This window comes from Pezoporus wallicus, unplaced genomic scaffold (assembly GCF_028554395.1).
Source record: "Pezoporus wallicus isolate ANWC-B61680 ecotype Strahan unplaced genomic scaffold, APGP_CSIRO_Pwel_v1 scaffold_3294, whole genome shotgun sequence".
Classification (NCBI taxonomy): Eukaryota; Metazoa; Chordata; class Aves; order Psittaciformes; family Psittacidae; genus Pezoporus; species Pezoporus wallicus.
In genome coordinates this window covers 4,004,155-4,023,931 of record NW_026635478.1, presented here as the reverse complement: position 1 = coordinate 4,023,931, position 19,777 = coordinate 4,004,155, and the positions used below count along the sequence as shown (strand labels likewise).

The 19,777-nt window shown below is 43.2% G+C and overlaps 1 protein-coding gene across 1 annotated transcript; it reads right to left on the bottom strand.

Annotated features, from left to right (window-relative positions):
* Nucleotides 1-1,203: 1,203 nt before the first annotated feature.
* On the bottom strand, nucleotides 1,204-4,482 carry FGF23 (fibroblast growth factor 23). The gene is made up of 3 exons (XM_057426000.1): nucleotides 3,862-4,482; nucleotides 2,143-2,246; nucleotides 1,204-1,641 (listed from the first exon to the last, which is right to left on the bottom strand). Exons 1-3 carry the CDS (start codon nucleotides 4,070-4,072, stop codon nucleotides 1,204-1,206), a joined length of 753 nt encoding a protein of 250 aa, XP_057281983.1. The 5' UTR covers nucleotides 4,073-4,482.
* Between the last annotated feature and the right edge of the window lie 15,295 nt (nucleotides 4,483-19,777).

Genomic DNA, 19,777 nt, shown 5'->3' with positions numbered 1-19,777 from the left:
CTTGGATCCTGGAGAGCTCTGTGGACTTACTTATGGCAGTTTAAGCAAAATGAAAACTTTGCTTGTGTAATTGCAGTCCAGAGTTCTCAAGGAGCAAAAGCCAAGAAGAATGGTACAGGAATCAAGTTGAATTAATAAACTAGAATATATAAAAGAAATCATACCTCTCCACTGTGTAGACAGCAAGGTAAAAAGTCTTGCTTTAATTTGGGTAAGCAAGAAAGTATGCAGCTATCTGCCTGCCCCGAAATTCTCCTAAATTCATTAGAATCACTCCTTTCCTTTTGAGACCAATCAAAACTATAATGAGTTCAGAGGGGAGAAAACATCAAAATACGAGTCAGAGCCCTTGGTCTAATCCTCATCATTTGACTTGTCCTGTGTTCCTAAGACCTTACATCAATTAGGTTTTGTAGTGATCCTGGAACTTCTCTCTGGCTTGGAAATATGCAAAACTAATGTTTCTACATTATGTTTCCATATTATGATGGTAGAACTCAGTCAATATAGAAGTATGATAGAGAAGCACTAGAGAGACAGTAAGACTCTTTTTCTCAGACCTCAGCTTGGATTCAGTAAGTGTCAGAAATTACTCTTTCTACACCAGGCCATTTGATCCTGTCCTGTTTTCCTGTCAGTTACTCCAGTTTTCCATGTGTGCTGCTCCTATGACAGCAGAGTGGTCACTTTTTTACTCATATGGGCATAAAAAGAGACTGAAGAGCCAATTTAGCAGTGAAAAACATAAATAGTAATTTTTATATAATAATATAACAGTTTGTCTGCTGTGCTTGCACAGCCAGGGATGGTGCTAGTAAGGGATTCCCTGTCTTTGTTGGCATCTCAGATGCTCCAGGGCTTTTCCCAGTTACATCAGAAACGTAACATTGGTTTCTTGTTTCATTCAGGTGAATTAGCGTTTTTGCTGATGCTTGCTTACAGTGGTGATTCAGACCCTAAAATGTTTGGTTTGTATTCTTCTTTTAAAAAATTTATCTTCTTTCCAGTAAAGCACATCCCCATCTGGAAAATGACCAACTCGTTTTTCCAGAAACTGTCATTTATAGGTACAAAATTTAAAATTAAGGATTTCTTCCCAGGATTTCCAGTAGCCATTTCAACATTCAAACTGAATATGCCAGACAGTTCCTTTTGCCTATTATATTTGCCCGTGTCTTCAGTTTGCAAGCAGTGGGACCACAGTTATTTTGTAATATAGAAGCGAGGACTTGCGTACCTCCTGGCATCCATCATAGCATGAGGGTCATCTGGGTTGACCACGTCGTTCTGGTTGATTCTCATGGGTTCTTTGGGCACATGGGAAAAGTCTGTTTGCTGCTGCAGCTGAGATCCAAACAGAGAGATCTTTCTCTGTGGGACCAGGATCTGATGAGGATCCATTGGGTCGATATCTGCGCTTCTAGTGTTTCTGTGGGGTTCAGGTGTGTTGAATCGAAACAGAGGGATTTCATTTCTCCTGGATAAAAACTGGGAGTACGGTGGTGGATTCACACCAGGGAGAAAAGCTTGTTTAACTCTGCCTAAGCTAACCAGGAAGTTGTGTTTGGGAGATTGGTACACATCATATCCATTTTCCAGCGTCTTGTGGTTGAACACACAGTCGTCTTGACTGAAGTAATGCTTAGGGGAAAAAGAAAGACAGGTGTAAGCAGAGGGATTAGTGAATGCCAGGTTCCAACTAAAGATGGAAAAAAGAGGCAAGTTCTTGAAGCAAATTTTTTTCTGATCTGCCAGCCCTGTAACTCAGGCTTAGTCAGATGTAGATCTGAGATGCTTGCCCATGCTTTCAGCAAAGGTATTATAACAATAACAGTGTTTTCTTTCCGAGAAATTCAGCACTGTTTGAGCTACTCCCACCCCATGGCTCTATGCTACAGCAGGAATTCAGATTGATCCATCGCTGGATCTTGTTCTTTCCTCATTTACGCAAGCAGGAACTCAGGTGATTTTTGTCAGCTCCACAACTCAATACAGACAAAGAACAGGGGGAAGTTTAACCTAAGTGACAGGTTCTCAGCTGACTTAAATCTGCATCCCTACTGTAGCTGTAGCTGAGGAAGTAGGCACCATGCTTGCAGACTGCACCTGCCTTTCAGGTTTGTCTTAGTAAAGGTCACTCACCGAACCAAAAATGTTTCCTCTCATGTCCATACACAGGTAGCGTCCACTCTTCACACCTGTGATTATCACTGAGCCAGCACCCTCGGACTTGATCATTAGGGCACCTGTTTATTGAAACAAAGATGTCGAGTCCATGACCCAGTTTGACATTGCACCGTTGCTTTACAGATCCACAGATGCTGTGGCTGGAAGTGTCCTCTGGGGGTCTGAACAAACCTCCCCGTGAAACCTGGGACTATTTGCCCACTCGAGATCAGGTCAGCTGTTGGCTTTGTCTGTCTGAGTTTTGGAATGCTCCCAGGATGGAGACACCACCACCCCCCTGGGTGCCCTGTTGAGTGCTGTACTAACTCCCAAAGACAACTTTTTATTTCCCTTAGCATCCTCTCTGAAGTCCCAAACCACAGGATGGGGACATTGCCTTTAGTTCTGTCATTGGCCACTACCAAGGGGAGTTTGTCTCTCTCACCTTTGTGACGGCCCTGTGTTATTAGGTCATCTTTAGCCTCCTTTTTGCTATACTAAACAAACCCATCTCCCCCAGCCTTTCCTGACAGATCATGCTCAAGGCCCCTGACCATCCTGAAAACCCTCTGTCAGAGCAGCTCCAGTTTCTCCACATCCACCTTGAACTGGGGCTGCTGTAGAGCTCCAAGAGCAGTTTCACTGGTGCTGAGTAACGTGGGAATAACTTCCCTTGATCTGCTGATCACAGTAGATGGTTTGCCTTCCTCTCAATGCGAGTGTTTGACTCAGTGCCTGCTGTAATCCTCAGGTCCTATCCAGGAGGGCTGTACACATCCAGCCTGTGCAGCTGCAGGGGGTTGTTGCAGCCCTTGTGCAGAACTTTTCACTTCTCATTTATCTCAGTGGTACTGTGGTGACCCAGCAGAGATTCAGTGACCCTCTCTTTAAAGACCCCTTTTGTTGCCTGATTTTTTTACCCTTCTTGCCCCACCCTTCCCGATGCTGGTGTGTTTGCTTCATGGCAGATATGGGAGAAACATGTTTTCCTCTCTGTTCTCTAAAACATCACTCTTGTTCTTGACCCATAAACCTAAAAGGAGTTTTATGACACCTTTAAAGATACAGGAAGGCAGTGCAAGCTTTCTTGCCAGTGTTCATTACTTTCATTAGTAATTCCTAAAAATAATTACTTTCATTAGTGATTCCTAAAAAAGCCCCAAAAAACACAAAACAAAAAATAGCAGACCATGATCCTTTTTTCGCCTTGATTATATGATAACTTAGAAAATATCTTTTGCGCCTTATACACTTCTGTGAAAACATCATTACATATGCTTATGTTTTTAATTGAGTTTATGAAGAAGACTGTGCAGCAATAATACTGAACATGACTTTATGATTCCTACCTACCTGTGATTTGAGTGCCACTAAAAGAGAAGTACTTCTGAAATGCTATGAAAGAACTATACACCTTAAAAAACACCCTAATTTTTCTATCACCCATAGTGTTTGGGCCAGGTTTTTCTGCAAAGGAAGAAAAATATCTCAGTTTTCCATGAAAATTAATTATGATAAGGCAATTTAAGAACCTTTTAGTTACAAGAGGGAATATTTTTTTCCCTCCCATAGGTATACTCCTCTTCTGCCTGCCTAACAAGAGAAGGGGATTTTCTATAGGTAGTGAAGTAGCAAAAGCCTTGGTCTCCCTCCCCTAGTCCCCTGAAGACTGAGGTTCCATAGTAAGCCACTTACTGTAAATAGTTTGGTGAGGAGCACCATCAACATAGCCATCAGCATTGATTTGGAGATGGAAGCTGTTCCTCTCTGTATCTGTGTAGAGGTGCATCAGGCGATCTTCATTCCCCCAGCTGGGATTCAGCAGTGGAGAGGAGTTGGGAAAGGCGAGGGTAGCCTTCAGGCTACAGAGTACCAGCAGCAGGTAGTAAGCACTGCTCTGTGGCATGGCTCACCCTTCCTTGCAGTTGGTCGGTATCTGCAACTTGATGTGAGTCTGTGCTTCTTGCTTGCTCCTGGTCACCTGTGTTTGGAGAGTGAACCCTCAGATAAGTTCCCTTCTTTTCTGCAGAGTCTTATAAAGGGCAGCAAAGTGACATCACACAGGAAAAACTTCTCCACATCCTTGATTTTTGTCAAAGCAACATTTTAAGTGGCCCGAAACCTCAAGGGAAGGATCTCTGGCTAAGGTGCGGGGGGGAAGAAATGTAAGGTTTCTAAAGACAGCTCACGAAAGCTAATCATATGTTCAAATGTTATCGACAACCCTGTGACATCTGAAAGCTTCCCACGCCCCTACTGTTTGGTCCAGGAAGAGCAATCCACTGCAGTTTACTTTTACTGAAGGGAATGACCCTCCAAACCTGAACAATCCCTTTTTTTTCCAGACGTGTTTATTCAGATTGCCACCTGCACTCTCGGTTTCCAAACTAGATCTGATTTACTACTGGAAACAGCAAATACTGATACAATATTTTGCAAATGTACCAAAATCTGATATTAGTTTGCTCTGGGCCTGATTCCTCCTTCATTATGGTGTAAGTTTAGCAGTAAGCCTGTGGTGCTGATACTTATGTCACTCCATTTAAGCAAAGGAAACTTGATATGAGCATGACCCACTTCAAATAAATTGTCCCTTTTATTTCTCCTGATTCATTTTGAGTCACTTAAATAATTTAAAACCGGCCAAACAACTGAAAATTATGTGTAAAACATATAAAACTGCATGTTTGTTCCTGCATTGCACATCTGGCTGGCAGTCTTTCATGGAGTCATAGGGGTTAGTGTGACCAGTAGATCTAAGATCTGAATCAAACCTGAATCACTCATACTGGCACGTTTTTAGTACTCAGGTACAGCAAGCAAGCTTGGAAGGACTACAAGGGGAAAAGTAATAAGTGGGCAGTGATGTTAAAAAAATGCTCCAGGACACAATACCTGCTTTCCAGTTGTCCTGCCAATGTTCTGCATCTTTACAAACAGATTTTCTGATCTAAAAAAAAATACTTCCATTTATTGTCTGAAAATGCTGTACTAATGCAACACTGTGTAAAGAGTGATAGGAAGAACAGGTTATAAAACGAGACTGTGTTAAGTTTTCTTTCAAAAATTAATACAAAACTGAAAAGAGTACTGGACAATAAATTTTTTTTTAAGGAAAACTGAGGATTTTAATTGTAGCAGTCTTAGGTTCAGTTACAATCTCTTGTTGGACAGAGTACAAAGAATTCTTAGCTTCATTAACAAGCTGTGGAGCAATGCTGCCACCACCAAACATGGATTGATGGATTGATACAAGTGAAACCAACTGAATAAGCTGATTTGGTTTGCTTTTATTGCTTAAAATTAGCAAAACACTGCCAAATTCTTCTGTCATACCTGTGTAAAGCCAGAGACTTGCATCAGTGTATATACACTGTGTAAATGATAGCATTGTTTAGCCAAAGTGTATAAGGGTCATATCTTTCACTAAGTAGAGTGACAAAGCTGTCTTCACTGAAAGACAAGCTAGGCTACAGATGTTTTACTGGGTATAATGTCTGACATGCTTCAATTTAAAGGATACCTTGGAAAGAAAGCAGGGTTGCTTTTTTCTGTTTAAAGTGACATGTCTTTTTATTGTTGAAATTATCCACCAATATTTCTCACTCTGGTATTAAAACAAATGTCTGGGGGGTTTGGTTGGTTTATTGTTTGTTTATTTTGTTTTTCTTTTGTTCCTTTCCACTAGAGTACCATGGAAATGTGCATATGTATACCTCAGAAGCTGTTGCAAAAGTTTCTGTGAGAGTCACTCATGTGAGAGGCACTCATGTCCTTCTGTGAGAGCGTAGTGTGTCCTCTTGGGGTTTTTTTTGTGATTCTTTTGTGAACACGGTTTCTCTGCTTTGATATTTCATATCCATCATGACATTTTTCTGTGCTTGCCGTTGTTCACTGAGCTGATCTCTCTCCGCTGTCATAGCTGCAGAGAAACAGATCTCAGATGTTAGAAAATTTATTGAAACCCCATTTTAGCACATGCCAGTTGTGAGGAGCTGTTCCGGTGTTTTGTGTGTCAAAGAAGCAAAGACTGCTTTCACGTGGTTAAATTGTTTGACATATTCAAAATTTTCCAATCGGGTCAGCTTAACTCCATACTCCTCAGAGTTCTGTTTAAGCTGCTGGGCTAAAGTGAATGTATTTAAGTCTCTGTGAAGGTCATAAGGCAAATTTTGCCTTTTCATAGGCCTTTGTTTTAAATCTATGGATGACCACTACACGTTGTTCTTTTTAACAGTCCGTTTCTTTTTTATTCCAGGCTGCTCCACTTATTCCTTCTGTTGGTATGCCACTTACCTTCTCCTACCCATTCTGTTACTGAAGTGACCGGGTGTATGAAAGCTTGTTGACTTCTTCAGCTGCGTCTGTTAGTGAGAACAGCCTTTCTTCTCATGTATTGTTATGCTGTTACAACAGCAATAACATTTCTGCACCCTTACCACGTATGTCGGTATTGCTTTTTTTAGATTTCTTATATTGTTCTGAGACGTTTGATGAATCAAGGCAGCTTTTCTCAGTTCTCAGTAAGTAATCAGCTGCAGGCTTACAGATATTACTTGATTTAGAAGAAAGAAAGAAAACCAGAACTGAATTTGAAGAGCAAAAACATCTCGGTGAACTCAGAACTGCTGTTCATCTTTAACTGCTAACTTAGTCCAAATGGATATTCAGGTAGTGCTCAGTTTTGTTCAAATAGGAAAACAGCTTAGTCCTTTCCATGAGGAGCCTACACTTTTAAGCAGATAGGAGGGAAAGTGGGTGCTGTGAAAACAGCCATGTGAGTACATGTGGAGCATGAGACATGCTGGTGGGAAAGAGTAGGTCTGACCTATGCTTTAGGACTGAACACGGATGATTCTATGGTCAAGATGGTCACATTGTCCAAGTCCCATCTCAGTGATGTTATACAACCAGTGTCAAGTGCCACAGGGCTTTCCTTGGAAGCATCCTGCAGCTGGGAGACAGCCTGGAGTTACCCCCCATGCGGGATGTCAGGAACCACTGAGATAAAGCGAGGGAATTTTCACTTTGGAGCAAGGTTGAAAGGAAAAGATGGATGAGAAACTCACAGGCTGAAATTTGAAGAAACTATTGATGTTCTGCCCTTTAGTGGGTCTCACTCTCCTCCCTCTCTCTGCCATGCCTTCATCCCAGGCCTGTTCCTGCTGCTTCCATGCTCCTTGCTTCAGGGACACCACAGGCCTGGTTAAGGCAGTTAGTCTGGGTGCTGAACTGGGCTGCATGCCTCAGCTGTAATGCCTGTGATATTTGTTCCTCGTTGGTAGGAGTGCTAGCCCAGGACACACAGCAAATGGGGCCCAGACCGCTGAACATCTGTAAATGAACATAAACACCTGTGCTGAATGAAGCAAAGCAAATCAGTGGAAAGATTTGTAATTTATTTAAATATTATCATTTAACTGCAAATTATACCCAAAGCTGTACACAGAAGGAACTGAGTGAGGGTCATGGAGGCACCCTGGGATCTGACTTTCCCTCATTTTGACTGCTTTAAGTTTCAGCATTAAGTCATTTTTGGATCAAAACTATAGCCTCAAATCCGTAAAACCCTGATCTCACTAACTTATGTCATTCCTTGTCCCACTGCTAGCAAAGTAACTCCTTTCTTTTATTGCTTATCACTGCAATCAACTGCAGAGGACTTGCAAGTGAAAGGCAAGTTTTTTACAACAAATTCAAGTCACTACAAGTGATTTGCTCTCAGTCACTTTTTACAGACCCCTTGAAAATGGTTTATGCACCATCCAAAATTTTCAGGCTAAAAAAGGGAGCTTCCTGCTCAGTACAATGGGGTTGCCTTCCCTGTTACTGCCTGTGAGTGAAAACGCACGTTCCCTCTCGGTGCTGGACAAGCTTTCATCATGTAGGAGCACCTGTAGGACTGTTGCTTAATAAAGCATATTGACTTCTATTTAAACAGGTGTGTGGCTTGTCCTTTTGCAGAACCCTGTGCTCTCTGGGTGTCTGGGATGGCCTCAGGAAGCCTTTTGCTCTCTGCTGTTTCGAAGATCACAAGGGAGTTTGGGTTGACAGATTTGAAACCACCTCTGCTTTAAACAATTTCCCTTGCACTGCATCTCTTCAAAAAAGGCAGGGAAATCAGGGGCCCTTCTCTCTGCCTCCCCTTCCTTAAAGTCACCGTAATAACTGGCTCTGGGACAATCACATCTTTTGTATATTTGCGTTGCAAATACAAGGGTGGAGTGGCTCTCCAGAATTTATTCTAGGAATAATGACGCACTAAGCCAACGGTACATACAGTGGATGCTCTCTGTGTCTGTGTGTGCAGGAGCCTTTGCCACAGACTTTACCCGGTGTTGTTAAACACATCCTGAGTGACCTTATTTGGATGTCCCATTCTTGTCACACTGCCCACGACTAAAGAAAACATCCTGGCTAGGTTCACCTACGTGAAACAAATGAGTTAAGCACAGCCCACTGGGTCTGGGACAGCAGTATGTACTAGAAGTTTCTGCAATGTGCTTGCCAAATATATTGTTTTCGGTCTTCTATTTCCCCCCCTCAACCTTTCTCTATGTAGTAGACATTCCTAATTTCAGAAGTGCTAAGTCACTTGTGCAGACAGCTCAGGCAGTGATATTGCTAGAGTAGCTTCCTTGATGCCTTTTTCCACAGGATGGGGGATGTATGGTCTTCCTAAGAAGTGCCCATCCTTTATTCTTGACACTTTTATTTCCAGTCAGGCAGAAGACTGGCGTAACCTTCCAGCTGTGGTTCACAGGACCAAAAAGGGGGGCAGCTTTTTACTTCTGTGTGCTGTCAAAATTTAATTCAACAAAGGCAAAAAGGGCCCCAGTGTTTCACTGTATTCTGAGGAGGAGGTAGATAAGAAAACAGACTTCCTTGCCTGTAAACGTCCCAGATGGGCATTTGTGATGCTGTTTGTGTTGTTTTGTTCTAGCTAACTGAAATGAAGGGCCTCATTCCTCCTCCAGCTGAAATCCTTGGCAAAGCTCCCAGTCAAAGCAGAACGAGTCCGTAAAAGGTTGTGTTTTCTGAACAGAGTGTTTCTGTCATTTTAAAGGGTCTGAATTTTCTTAGGTATTGTAGACTAGAGCTGCTGATACCCTCCATTTCCAAAGAGCTGCTTTCAGTTTATTGAAATGGAGTGTCCCAGGATGTGGGACCCATTTCTCTGTGAATGGGAAGCCCCTTTCCAATGGAGACATGCTTCTCCTGCAGCTTAGGTCAGCATCTGGACGCAACCAATGCCATAGATTATCTAATGTGCTTGGTAGTAGGTACATGAGAGAATGTCCTTGCCCAAATGAGGAATGTCGGTGGGGATCTGAGGGTGGGTCCCAGCATACGATTAAATGGGTGATAAGTGGTCAAGATGGGAGTGAGTGAGTACACCAAAAAATGGAGGAAGAGTGCACAGAGACATCTTTTCACATTTGGCTGTGGTAGCTGCTGCTTTTTTGTATAGGAGCAAACTCTGAGGTAATCTGTTAGAGTGATGCAGGTGGTTGAACTAAATGGCCTTTCTCAGTGTCTTGTGGTATCAAGTTCTCCTGATAATCTAAATCTGACTTAAAATATGTATATATATTTTAAAACACATAATTCTACCTCTCGGTGTGCAGCTCACAATTGCATCTAAGGTGCCATAAGAATGAAAGAGTTTTAAGTTAATTCTGGCCCTACACACATACTTGTATCATCTCTCAGGTTTTTTTTCTCCTCAAAACTAGACAGCTCAGCTCAATCTGAGCTCTCACATGGAGGTCTCTGCATGCTTTCTCTGAGCATCCTTTGGTTGTTGTTCTTGCTGCTCAGGTCCCATACTGAAGACCTTGATTTGCTTCAGTCCACCTTCTGTAAAATAAAATCCACATGCGTAACAGTAAGAACCTGCAGCACTTGTCCATACCTTGTTTCATTACAAGAACCTTCTTTCTTCCCTGAACACATCTCCATTGTTTCCTATATCCCATAATGCAAGTATAAACAGAAATGTGCCTTTGGGGAAGTTTTCTTTTCCTGCGCTGTTTTTCAGACTTGGAATTGAAACGTTTGGGTGTTCAGGGTTGAGGGGAACTTAAATGTCTTGATGCTTTTGTAATCTTTGGTGTTTGCTTATGGCCACTATACTGAATCCAAACCCTCAAAGCCAAATGCTGTTGAAATAGTGTTGGTATTGAACTGGTAAAGGAAATTTTTTTCTCCTGCACATCAACACACACAAAGTAGAGAACTCAGTTTTACAGATACTTTTATAGATGTGTGAACTCCTTTTCTCATAAAACCATGTAGCAGTTGGCAGCACTCAGTTTGGAGTCCAATGTTGTAAAATGTAGTTTGCTAGCATGGCAAACTACTTGCAACCTTTGAGGGTGTTTGGTTTTTCAGCTGCAATGTGATTTTACTCTTGAGAAATGCATGCCCTTACACAGGGGTTAGTAGGGATGGAGGTGGAAGCCTTATAAGCAGAAGCAAAAGGTTTTAAAAGGCACTTCTCCTTTCACGATAGTTTTCTTATTTTATGTTTCCCAATCTGTTTTGGGGAGGAAAAATTCAGAACACTATCCAGAACTCTTAAGTTTTCAACTTTTCAGGAATGGTATTTGATCTAGACAGAAGTGAAGATAATGTCTAGCCAGTCTAGTCTCACATCCACAGCTTTGCACCTGAGTTTTAGCGGATAGGCAAGTTCTGAATTCTTTTCTGAAGAAGAGATGATAGATTTAAAATGGGCCTCTGTAGCATCAGTTTGGTTTCAGATGTAAAGAAACAAAGAACAGCCTTACAAGATATTAAAGATACACTGATATTACACAAGATTCTAACAAACACATTTGAAATGCAACTATAAAGTATTTCTGCACGTTTGCAAACCGAACAGTGTGATGTTAGGTTAACGAAGGGCACTGAAAAAAGGAGGAATTCAAAGTAATAAAACAGGAGCAGAAGTCACAACATACCTTTTGCCTTAGTTAGAAAAATGAAAAAAGTAAAAAAGTGAGTGAATTGGTTCCCAGGCATCTCCAGCTCTGTGGATAGTGCTTTGTTTCAAACAGTCTTTTGTTTCAAACAGTCCTTTGTAATGTACACTTTCTGTACAAAACCCATATGTTAAAATTTATTAAGACCAAAAGTAAGCATTAGTAATTTAGGGTAAAATACACAATGGTCACAAGTTGCAACAAAGGCAATTTTGGTTGGAGAGAAGTTACAAGTTCTTCTCCTGGGAGTGATCAAGCATATGCCCAGAGCAGCTGTAGCCCGTAGCCTTGGAAATATTCAGAGCAAGGTCCTGAGTGAGCTCATCTAGCTCTGGAGTTGGTGCTGCTGTTAGCTCAGCTCAGACTAGAAGCCCCCAGGGCCCCCTTCCCACCTAAATCTTTCTCTGATTCTATGCTAATGAGTGCCATTGACAGTTTGCAATAAACTGATAGGACGGTTTCCTGCTAGAGAGGAGAATAGATAATAAACTTTGTTCTAACTTAGATGTAAACTTACTCCTGTATCTTGAGTTCACATGTTTCACTTGATTCTGTCCTGGAAGAAGAGACAAAAAGGCTTAAGTTAAAGAAATGAAGAATGGAAAATGTGAAGAGGGAGGGGGGAATGCAGTGAAACTGTCAGAAGACAAAATATGCAGACAACCTCATCATCAGCCAAGAGCCCTTTTTCTGTGGGACAGTAATAACAGCATGTGACTGATATGGTTAGAATTACTTCAGTACAAGTGCATGTTGCTCTTTAGCTCTGAGAATTACTTTTAAATAAGATCTTTGAGACTAAAACTTGATTCAAGAAACGTTTGCTCTCTAAGTTTTAAGAGCAATTTTTTAACGCGAAAACCTAAACAGTGAATGAAGAAGCCGATGTCTGAAACAAGCATTACTCTTATACCCAGTACTTCTAATGCAAGGAAAGTACAAAGATTTCCTAAGCTACTGCAAGACTTAACATGTGATTCTGGACGCTAAAGCAACACGGAGCTCAAACTTTGTAAATGGTAGGGCAAGATAAGTAACAGTGACTTCATTTTTTCACCTAAAACTGGGTTAGCTCATCTTTGGTCAGAAGCTGGGGTCTGGTTGCGAGGTGTTTCTGTGAAGAGGCACCTGGAGTGTATAGGGAAGAGTTTATTAGGCTGAATGGAAATCTGGCAAAGATACGTCTTGGACTCTGCCCCCAGTTCATGTTTTCCATCACAGAATGGATTTTCAGGTAGATTTGCAGCTACACTGTTTCTGAGTATTACAGACACAATAGCTCTTCATGATGCTTCCTTGGCCTGTCATGCTGCTGGCAAGGAGGAACTTGAGTGACACACTGGACCCCGCATGCACAGGTTCATCAGCTGCTGGGACACTGATCCTGCACCTGGGCCCTACTGATCTTTGGCTGTTTCACAGCTGGCACAAGCTGGTGTCATGCTAGGGCTGGTTGGGAAATGCATTCTCTTTCAAAGAAGACAAGTAGGCTGGTTTTGTCATCTTTATGGAAGCTTTGGACTCTCATCCAACTGCTCAGTTTTCCAAAAACAAAGATTTGCTGGCTGACATTTTCTTTAAAACTTGAAAATGCAACTTAACACTTTTTTTTTAATAATAATAAAAAAAATAATCCTTTTAACATTTCCATAGCCCTAATTGACCTTTTTACATGCCGGAGGCTGCCTAGCCCGTACATGGCTCTTTAACACTGGTGTCACTTCAAGACCCCTCCATGATTCATTCACCCCTCAGGCTCCACTTCTGGGGAAAGAGTGGAAATTAATTCAAGTTAACACCTTCATGGCAGCTGATGAACAGCTCAGCATAATGTGAGGTTGTGCAGAACACAAACAGGCATAAGAAATTTCCCGCATAAGAAATTTCCCAGTCACCCAAGTGGCCTGTACTCCTGCATGTTGATTGTTACAGAGGTGTAGAAAATAAATCCTATTTGAGATTATCCTTGTCTTCTTTTGAAAGCTGCAACTTTCCCTCGAAAATCTGCAACATGATGTCTACAGGTAAGCTCAAGATGTATTCTTCCTCCTGTTGTGCTTGCTTCCAGGTCATTAGGAATACTGAGAATCAGGCCTCCACAAGAAAATCAGCTCATGCATCTATCTCCTGTTGTAGTATACTGGAAGGTGACTAAAAGTAGGCTGAGAGACTGTTTTATTTTGGTAAAACTGTTTTATGTAAAGTTTCCTGTTTCCCAAGATTGCTGTTAGTCTAGCACTGGAATTTAGTGCTTTTGCGTAGGGCTAGCTACGTGGCTAAGTACTTCAAGTATTTTCACTAAGGGACTGTGGATCAAGCTAGGCAAGATCATGAAGTTAGAGTCAAATAAGCTGCTTGTTCCCATCAATTCAGCCTGAGATCTGAAGGCCCAGCTTCATGGAAGCACTGCCAAGAGTCAAGGTATGGTAAGGATTTGTCATGCGTCAACTATTTTGCAGTAACTGCTTGTGTTTTGACCTTGTGGCAAATACAAGCTGTTTGCGCCTTCGTGGATAACTGAGGCAGTTAAAGTGCTGTTGAAAACCGATGATGATCTCACTGAATGACACCTATGCAAGCTATCATAGCTACCTTCCTTATGTTTTGGCAGCCTCTTCAATAAACTGGAAGATTTGTGTTGGCCCAGTGAATCCTGGGCCCAGGTCACAGACAGAGTAACCCCAGGAAAAAGAAACAGGCTCTGATCACCTGGAACAACTCAGTTCTCATCACAAATACTTAAGAAAAAAATAGTTATTCTTCTACAGACAGCCCTGAAACAAAGATAATTGCAAATGACTCTGTTGGTTTGTACACTGTCGCTGGTGATTGTTCATTTGACATAAGTTGGTACGGTTGTGTTGCTCTTTGAGGAGCTATTCTAGGGCTGCAAGCTCTGGCCCATGAAATCATAAGCGCACAATAAAATTGTGAATCGTAAACAGTTAATTTAGGGGACAGAAATTTAGTCCCAGTCAAGGCATTTTGGTCCCCACCCTGTAACAAAAAATAACCAACAGCAACATGCATGCATGCATGCAATCCAGGATTGAATAATACGTTCACATCTCATGATCCAAGGACACAGCTTGTTCAGCTCATCTGGACTTGTTGGCCCCTTGGATTTTAGCCAAACACTTTTCAGCAGACTACAGCTTCCAAAACAAACATGCTTTTGGGTTGAGCTGGATGCAGAGCTTGGCTGGGGAGAAAAAAGACATCTCCGCTTGTGGCTGCATACTTGGTTGTTTGGTTTTAGGACCTTTTTGCAGTGACAGCTATTTCATCAGCCAGGATCGGTCACTGCACTTAACTGTAATTCCAGTTTGCATTATGTATATTAAACATAGAGATATTCACACACTGCTTGTCTTAGCCTCAGTCTCCCCCTGTTACCCAACTGCTGGAAGAGATTCTTACCTCCTCCTTCAATCTTGCATTCTGACAAGGAAATCAAATGTCCTCCTGGTTTCTGCTGAGTCATTTGTAATTCCAAATGTGAGGCACAAGAGCTTGCGGTAGGGTCATTTTTCCAAGGAACAAAGTCATCTGTAGTTAAGTACCTGGGACCTAAATCTGTCCTCTACTGCTTAAACTGACGCAGAGCAGGGTGGCCTCAGTAAATGCCAAAAGTAAAACCCCCAAACCAGAATGCAAAAACAATTTGGGGTTATTTCCTTTTATGAGCATATCTTAAGTTACACAGCTGATACTGACCAGCACTCTGATGTCACTGAGACACCTTTAGATCATGCCCTGTAAATGTCTGTCAAAGATGCTAAATATCCTCTGCTTTCCTTAGCAACAGTGAGAATGGAACTGAGCATTGCTAAGCTCCATAGGGACCAGACTGTTTCACAACATTTTAATTTGTTTGCAAATCACTTAATGAAATCCAGACAACAGCCTCACCCCATTGTCATGCTCTTACACAAAACTGTCTTAAATGAATGTCTGGCAGTTCCCTCGAGAGGCTGGAGGGGGAATCCCCGGTTTATAGACTCTCTGCCTTTGCCGCTCCTTGCCCTCTGAGACTCCAGTATAAGGAACACTATCAATGCAACCAATAAAAAAACAATGGCATATTGGGTTGCATTAGCAAAAGCATAGCCAACAGATTGAAGGAAGTGTTTGTTTCCCTTTTCTGAGGTCACATCTGACAATGTGTCTAGTTTTGAACCCTTTGTACACATTGCAAGAGAGATGTTAAGCTGGAGCAAGTCTAGAGAAGGGGGACTAAGGTGTGTGCAGACTGAAGCACATGATGTACAAGGAAAGGCTGTTGGAGCAGCGTTTGCTCAGCCTGGGGAACATGAGGGGGCAGATCTGGCTGCAGTTATTCTACATGAAGGACAGCATACAGAAGAGGAGAGTGATTATTATTAGCACGTGGAAAATACATTGCTGAAGTATTTGTGTGCTCCCTCCTTACCAGAGTTGCCCCAGTCCAGCCTGTACGGCTGATTTAGTTTCCCACTTTATCACTTTTGCAGCGTCCCCTGCCTGCATACGGGAGGCAGTGCAGTGAATTTCAGTTCACAATCCAGGGTTAAGTACGAGCCCTGTGGCAGAGCTGGGAACTGAGTTTTGGGACTCCCAAATGCTAGTCGAGCATCCTGTAAACTGTTCCCTGCTTCCTCGGCAACTACAGAGCCCCGTTGTGAACTTTGTCCCAGAGGCGTCTTTCTCCTCCAACTCCAGAATCAGAAAGTTTGTATGGAATATTGAAAATCCACGCTAATGCTGCCAATTCCCAGACAACTGTGTTGTTCATCTCCAGGGTTATGATGATGTATCTCAATCCATGTATTTCAGACCAGGTGAGGCCGGTAGGGGCCATCAAGGCCAATTAGTGTCCACAGGGCCCTAGCAGCAGCCTCTCTGTCCAGCCAGGCACATACACTGGTCTGGGATCAGGAGGTACTTGCTCCTGAGTGACTACATGCTGTGGGGCACTAGTGGGATTTTATGGGGTGCAGAGCCAGAATAGCAAAGTGGGAAGGCATATGACAGAATGACTTAGGGCTCAGGGGCTGACCAGCCCCAGTGACTGATCTAAAAAAGAAAAGGGTGAAAAATGCTGAATGCTTTCAGATGTCACTTTTCTGACATAGCTGTGTGCATATTCTAGCATGTGAGCTGCAGTTACACACGTAAACAACACTTCTGAAAGTGTTGGGGTTTTTTACTGAATTGAAAGCCTAGGGTTTTCTTCCTTTGAGGAAAGAAAGCTCTGACTGCATCTTTATGTCAAACTAGCGTCACACCTGCCACTTTTCTAGAAAAGCTGTGCTAGTGCAGTAACTGATGGAGAGGTGTCCATAGCTTTATAAGATGCTCTGGATTTTCCAGGTGAGTTAAATCTCTGCCTGGTGAATTTCTTCATATGCGTTTTTCCCAGTGAGGATGACCCTCCTGTGGTTTTTCCCTGCTGTGTTTCTTTCCACCTCCCCCCGAGCAGTCATTTCTGCAGGTGACACACTGCCCCCTGGCAGCCAGAGCACCAGCATCTTCCCCGGGGCTCCTGATTCTGCAAAGAGCACCTCTGCTGAGCGGTGGAGACTGTTATTGGCTGTGATCGCTTGCAAACGGTCCCACAGCACCATCTGTAACAATGCGCTGGGTGAGGTAAGGGGGGGGAGGGATTTCTTAACATGTTTTAAAGTTGCTGTCTTCAGTATAATTTGGAAAAGGTGCTGCTTTCTGCTTTCCCACTCAGGGTGCTCCATGCTGCTAACTAGGATTTCCTGCCGCAGGTATGAGCAATAGCAGGGGGATTCAATGAGCCCTGTCATTTTATGTCATAGAACCGCAGAATCATATTTTGGCCTGGAATGGTCCATCAAGGTCATCTAGTCCAACCTCCCCCAGCAATGAGCAGAGACATCTTCAACTACATCAGGTTGCTCAGAGCCCCATCAAGCCTGAAATTGAAAGTTTCCAGGGTTGGGACATCTTCTGCCTCTCACAGCAACTTGTTCCATTGCCCTCACTGTAAAAAAGTTCTTACCTTTATCTAGTCTGAATCTCCCCTCTTTTATTTAAAACCATCATCCTTTGTCCTGTCACAACAGACCCTACTAAAAAGCCTGTCCCCTTCTTTCTTATAAGCCCTTTAAGTACTGAAAGGGCACAATAAGGTCTCCCTGGTGCCTTCTCTTCTCCAGGCTGAACAACCACAACTCTCTCAGCCGTTCTTCACAGGAGGAGTGCTCCAGCCCTCTGATAATTTTTGTGGCCCTCCTCTGGACCCTCTCAAAACATATCCGTGTCTATGTCCTTTAAGGTATTATGTGTAGCACTGCCTTTGATGCCTAGGCTCAGCCTCTCTGTTTGCAAAAAACTGGGCACATCTTCGGGTTGGAAAATTAGGGGCAAAAGCAAAGTAGTTTTCATCATCAATTTACCTGCCTACTGTTATGCAAAGCTGCTCGTCAAGAAAATACCTGTATCCCAAATACTGCGTTCTGTGGCTTCCCAGTTGCAGTTGTCACTTTCCTATATAAGGCTGCAGCCGAGGGACCTGAAGCCTATATCCAATCGCAGCCATGAGGTGATCGTCTCCTTTCCCCCTTGTGCCCAGGCCCGTGGTACAGAACCCACACTTGGGCTCCGACATGTAGCTGCGAAATAACAAAATAGCCACCAGAGGGCAATAATAATAACAGCCAATAAAAAACTGCAGTCATCAGCCTCAGGAGGTCAGACTCTTTCTACCTGTGCCCTTTCATTCCTTTCTGTTCAGGGGAACGAATCCTTCAGGTGATTTCTGCAGCCATTTGTGTTGGTAGGGGTGAGTTCCAGTAGGAAGGACAGTTTCTGCTCAGTGCACAGGACAGATGTGGCTCCTGTCAAGGCTGGATAGGAAGATGCCACCAGCTCTTAGATTGCCTTCCAGCAAGGCACAAGCTGTGCTGGTGACCCCTCTAAGACATCTGTTTGTTGTGGTGATTGACCCTTTTTGAATTGCTATACAGAGTTTCATCCAGAGCTTAATGAATCATGAGGCTATCACAGGGGCTGGATAGGGGAGATTCTACCTGATGTAACCTCCCCTTCACCGAGCTAGAGTTTGGGTTCAAGCTCTCCAGCAGTCTCTGGTACCATGACCAGGCTGTTCCCAATACCTCTTTAGCCCTTTGCTTTATTCTCACCTCGCTACCCTTGCTGAGCAGCCTTTGCTGGCTTCAGGAAGATGGAGTGCTGTCTGCTTTCACCTGTGCTCCTCCTCACAGTGTCACCTCTGGCCAGCTCAGGGCTGGCATGTCTATGAGGAGCTGTTGACAACCCAGGCTCATCGTGCTAATCAAAACAGCACCTGCTGCCTCATATAGATGGTGGGTCACCAGAGAGCCTGAGTAAGTGAATGGATTCTGGCTCTCTGCCAATGGCTTCAGGCCAGGGAACACAGAGGGCAGCACGATTTGGGGGAAGGGGGAGGGAAGGGACATGCTGGGATACTCCTGCTCTGCTCCGGGTGCAAGGAGAGACTTTTCATAAGAGCAGTTATGTTGTCAGTGACAGGTCAGACAAAAAGACTTGAGAGGAATGAAGAGACCAGAATGGGATTGGCACGGTAAGTTATCAGAGGTGCCCTTTAAAGCCATTTGACTATTATTTTTGTTTAAATTGTTTTTGCTCCTGTGTATTAAAGTTTCTCTCTCCCTGATAAGCATCCCACAGCTTGTCCAGGCTGAGCAGTGGAGAGTTGATGGAGCAGAAACCAAAATCAAAGAGAAGGAGAAGGTTACTGTGACACACGTGTACCTGTAGGAACAGGTACATCAGTAAGTTTCAAATTACCTGGGAGGAGGCAGGAAATTATAGAAACCAAGCAATGGTCTTATTTACTATCCCTTGTCCTCCGAATTCCTTGAAGACTTTTCATTCTCTAAGCTGAAAGCACTGGGTGGGAATGGAGCATGGGCACTCTCTGTGCCTCACCGGGCACCTGGGCACTTGCCTAGGTGTGTCTGCAGCATCCTCTTTCAAACTGTGATGCAGGGAGAAGAGACTATCCTGTGTCTGAGGGGGTGTCCTGTGAGCTGGACACCTGTAGCCTTTTCCCAGCCCCTGCAGATGAATCCATATGGGAACACTGATGTTTCTCTTTTGCTGGGGGTAGGTTGGTTTACATCAGCTGCCAGTTTGTCCTGTCCTTTCCAGTCTCTGCATGTGAGCTGTGTATCTTCTCCTACTCCCACTTCCACCTACAGCAACCAGCCTTCAGAGCTGTAAACATGGTACTTCTATAGCAGACAGAAGCATTGCTTAACCCACCAGCAAAACGTAGTCCTCTCTTTGGTGAAATGTGGCACATGCAGAGAGCAATGACATGCAAGAATTTCTGACAACATGTAAGCAAAGCGGTAGCATAGAAAGGCAAAACACAAATGCAGAGAATGTTTTTTAGCCAGTTTAGTGGTGCTGATGTTATTTTGCTCCTGAGAAGGGCCACCAGCAATCAGAGCTTTGGAGACTTGTGCGCTCTGTGATATCATGCTGGTATGGATTAAACAGCGTACTTGAACCAAAAAACATGTAGCAGATTCCCAGCTATTGGTTTCTAATACCTTAATCTGTCTCCTCTGGGAGAGGTTCGTAATCATTTAACTAACTGAAGG

What these genes read in the sequence shown, in the direction of transcription:
- FGF23 (XM_057426000.1), bottom strand. Translation starts at nt 4,072, where the DNA reads ATGCCACAGAGCAGTGCTTACTACCTGCTGCTGGTACTCTGTAGCCTG. An exon ending in TCCTCACCAAACTATTTACA is followed by an intron (nt 2,247 to 3,861) that starts GTAAGTGGCTTA and finishes TTCAATAAACAG; the next exon opens with GTGCCCTAATGATCAAGTCC. An exon ending in GAGGAAACATTTTTGGTTCG is followed by an intron (nt 1,642 to 2,142) that starts GTGAGTGACCTT and finishes TTTTCCCCTAAG; the next exon opens with CATTACTTCAGTCAAGACGA.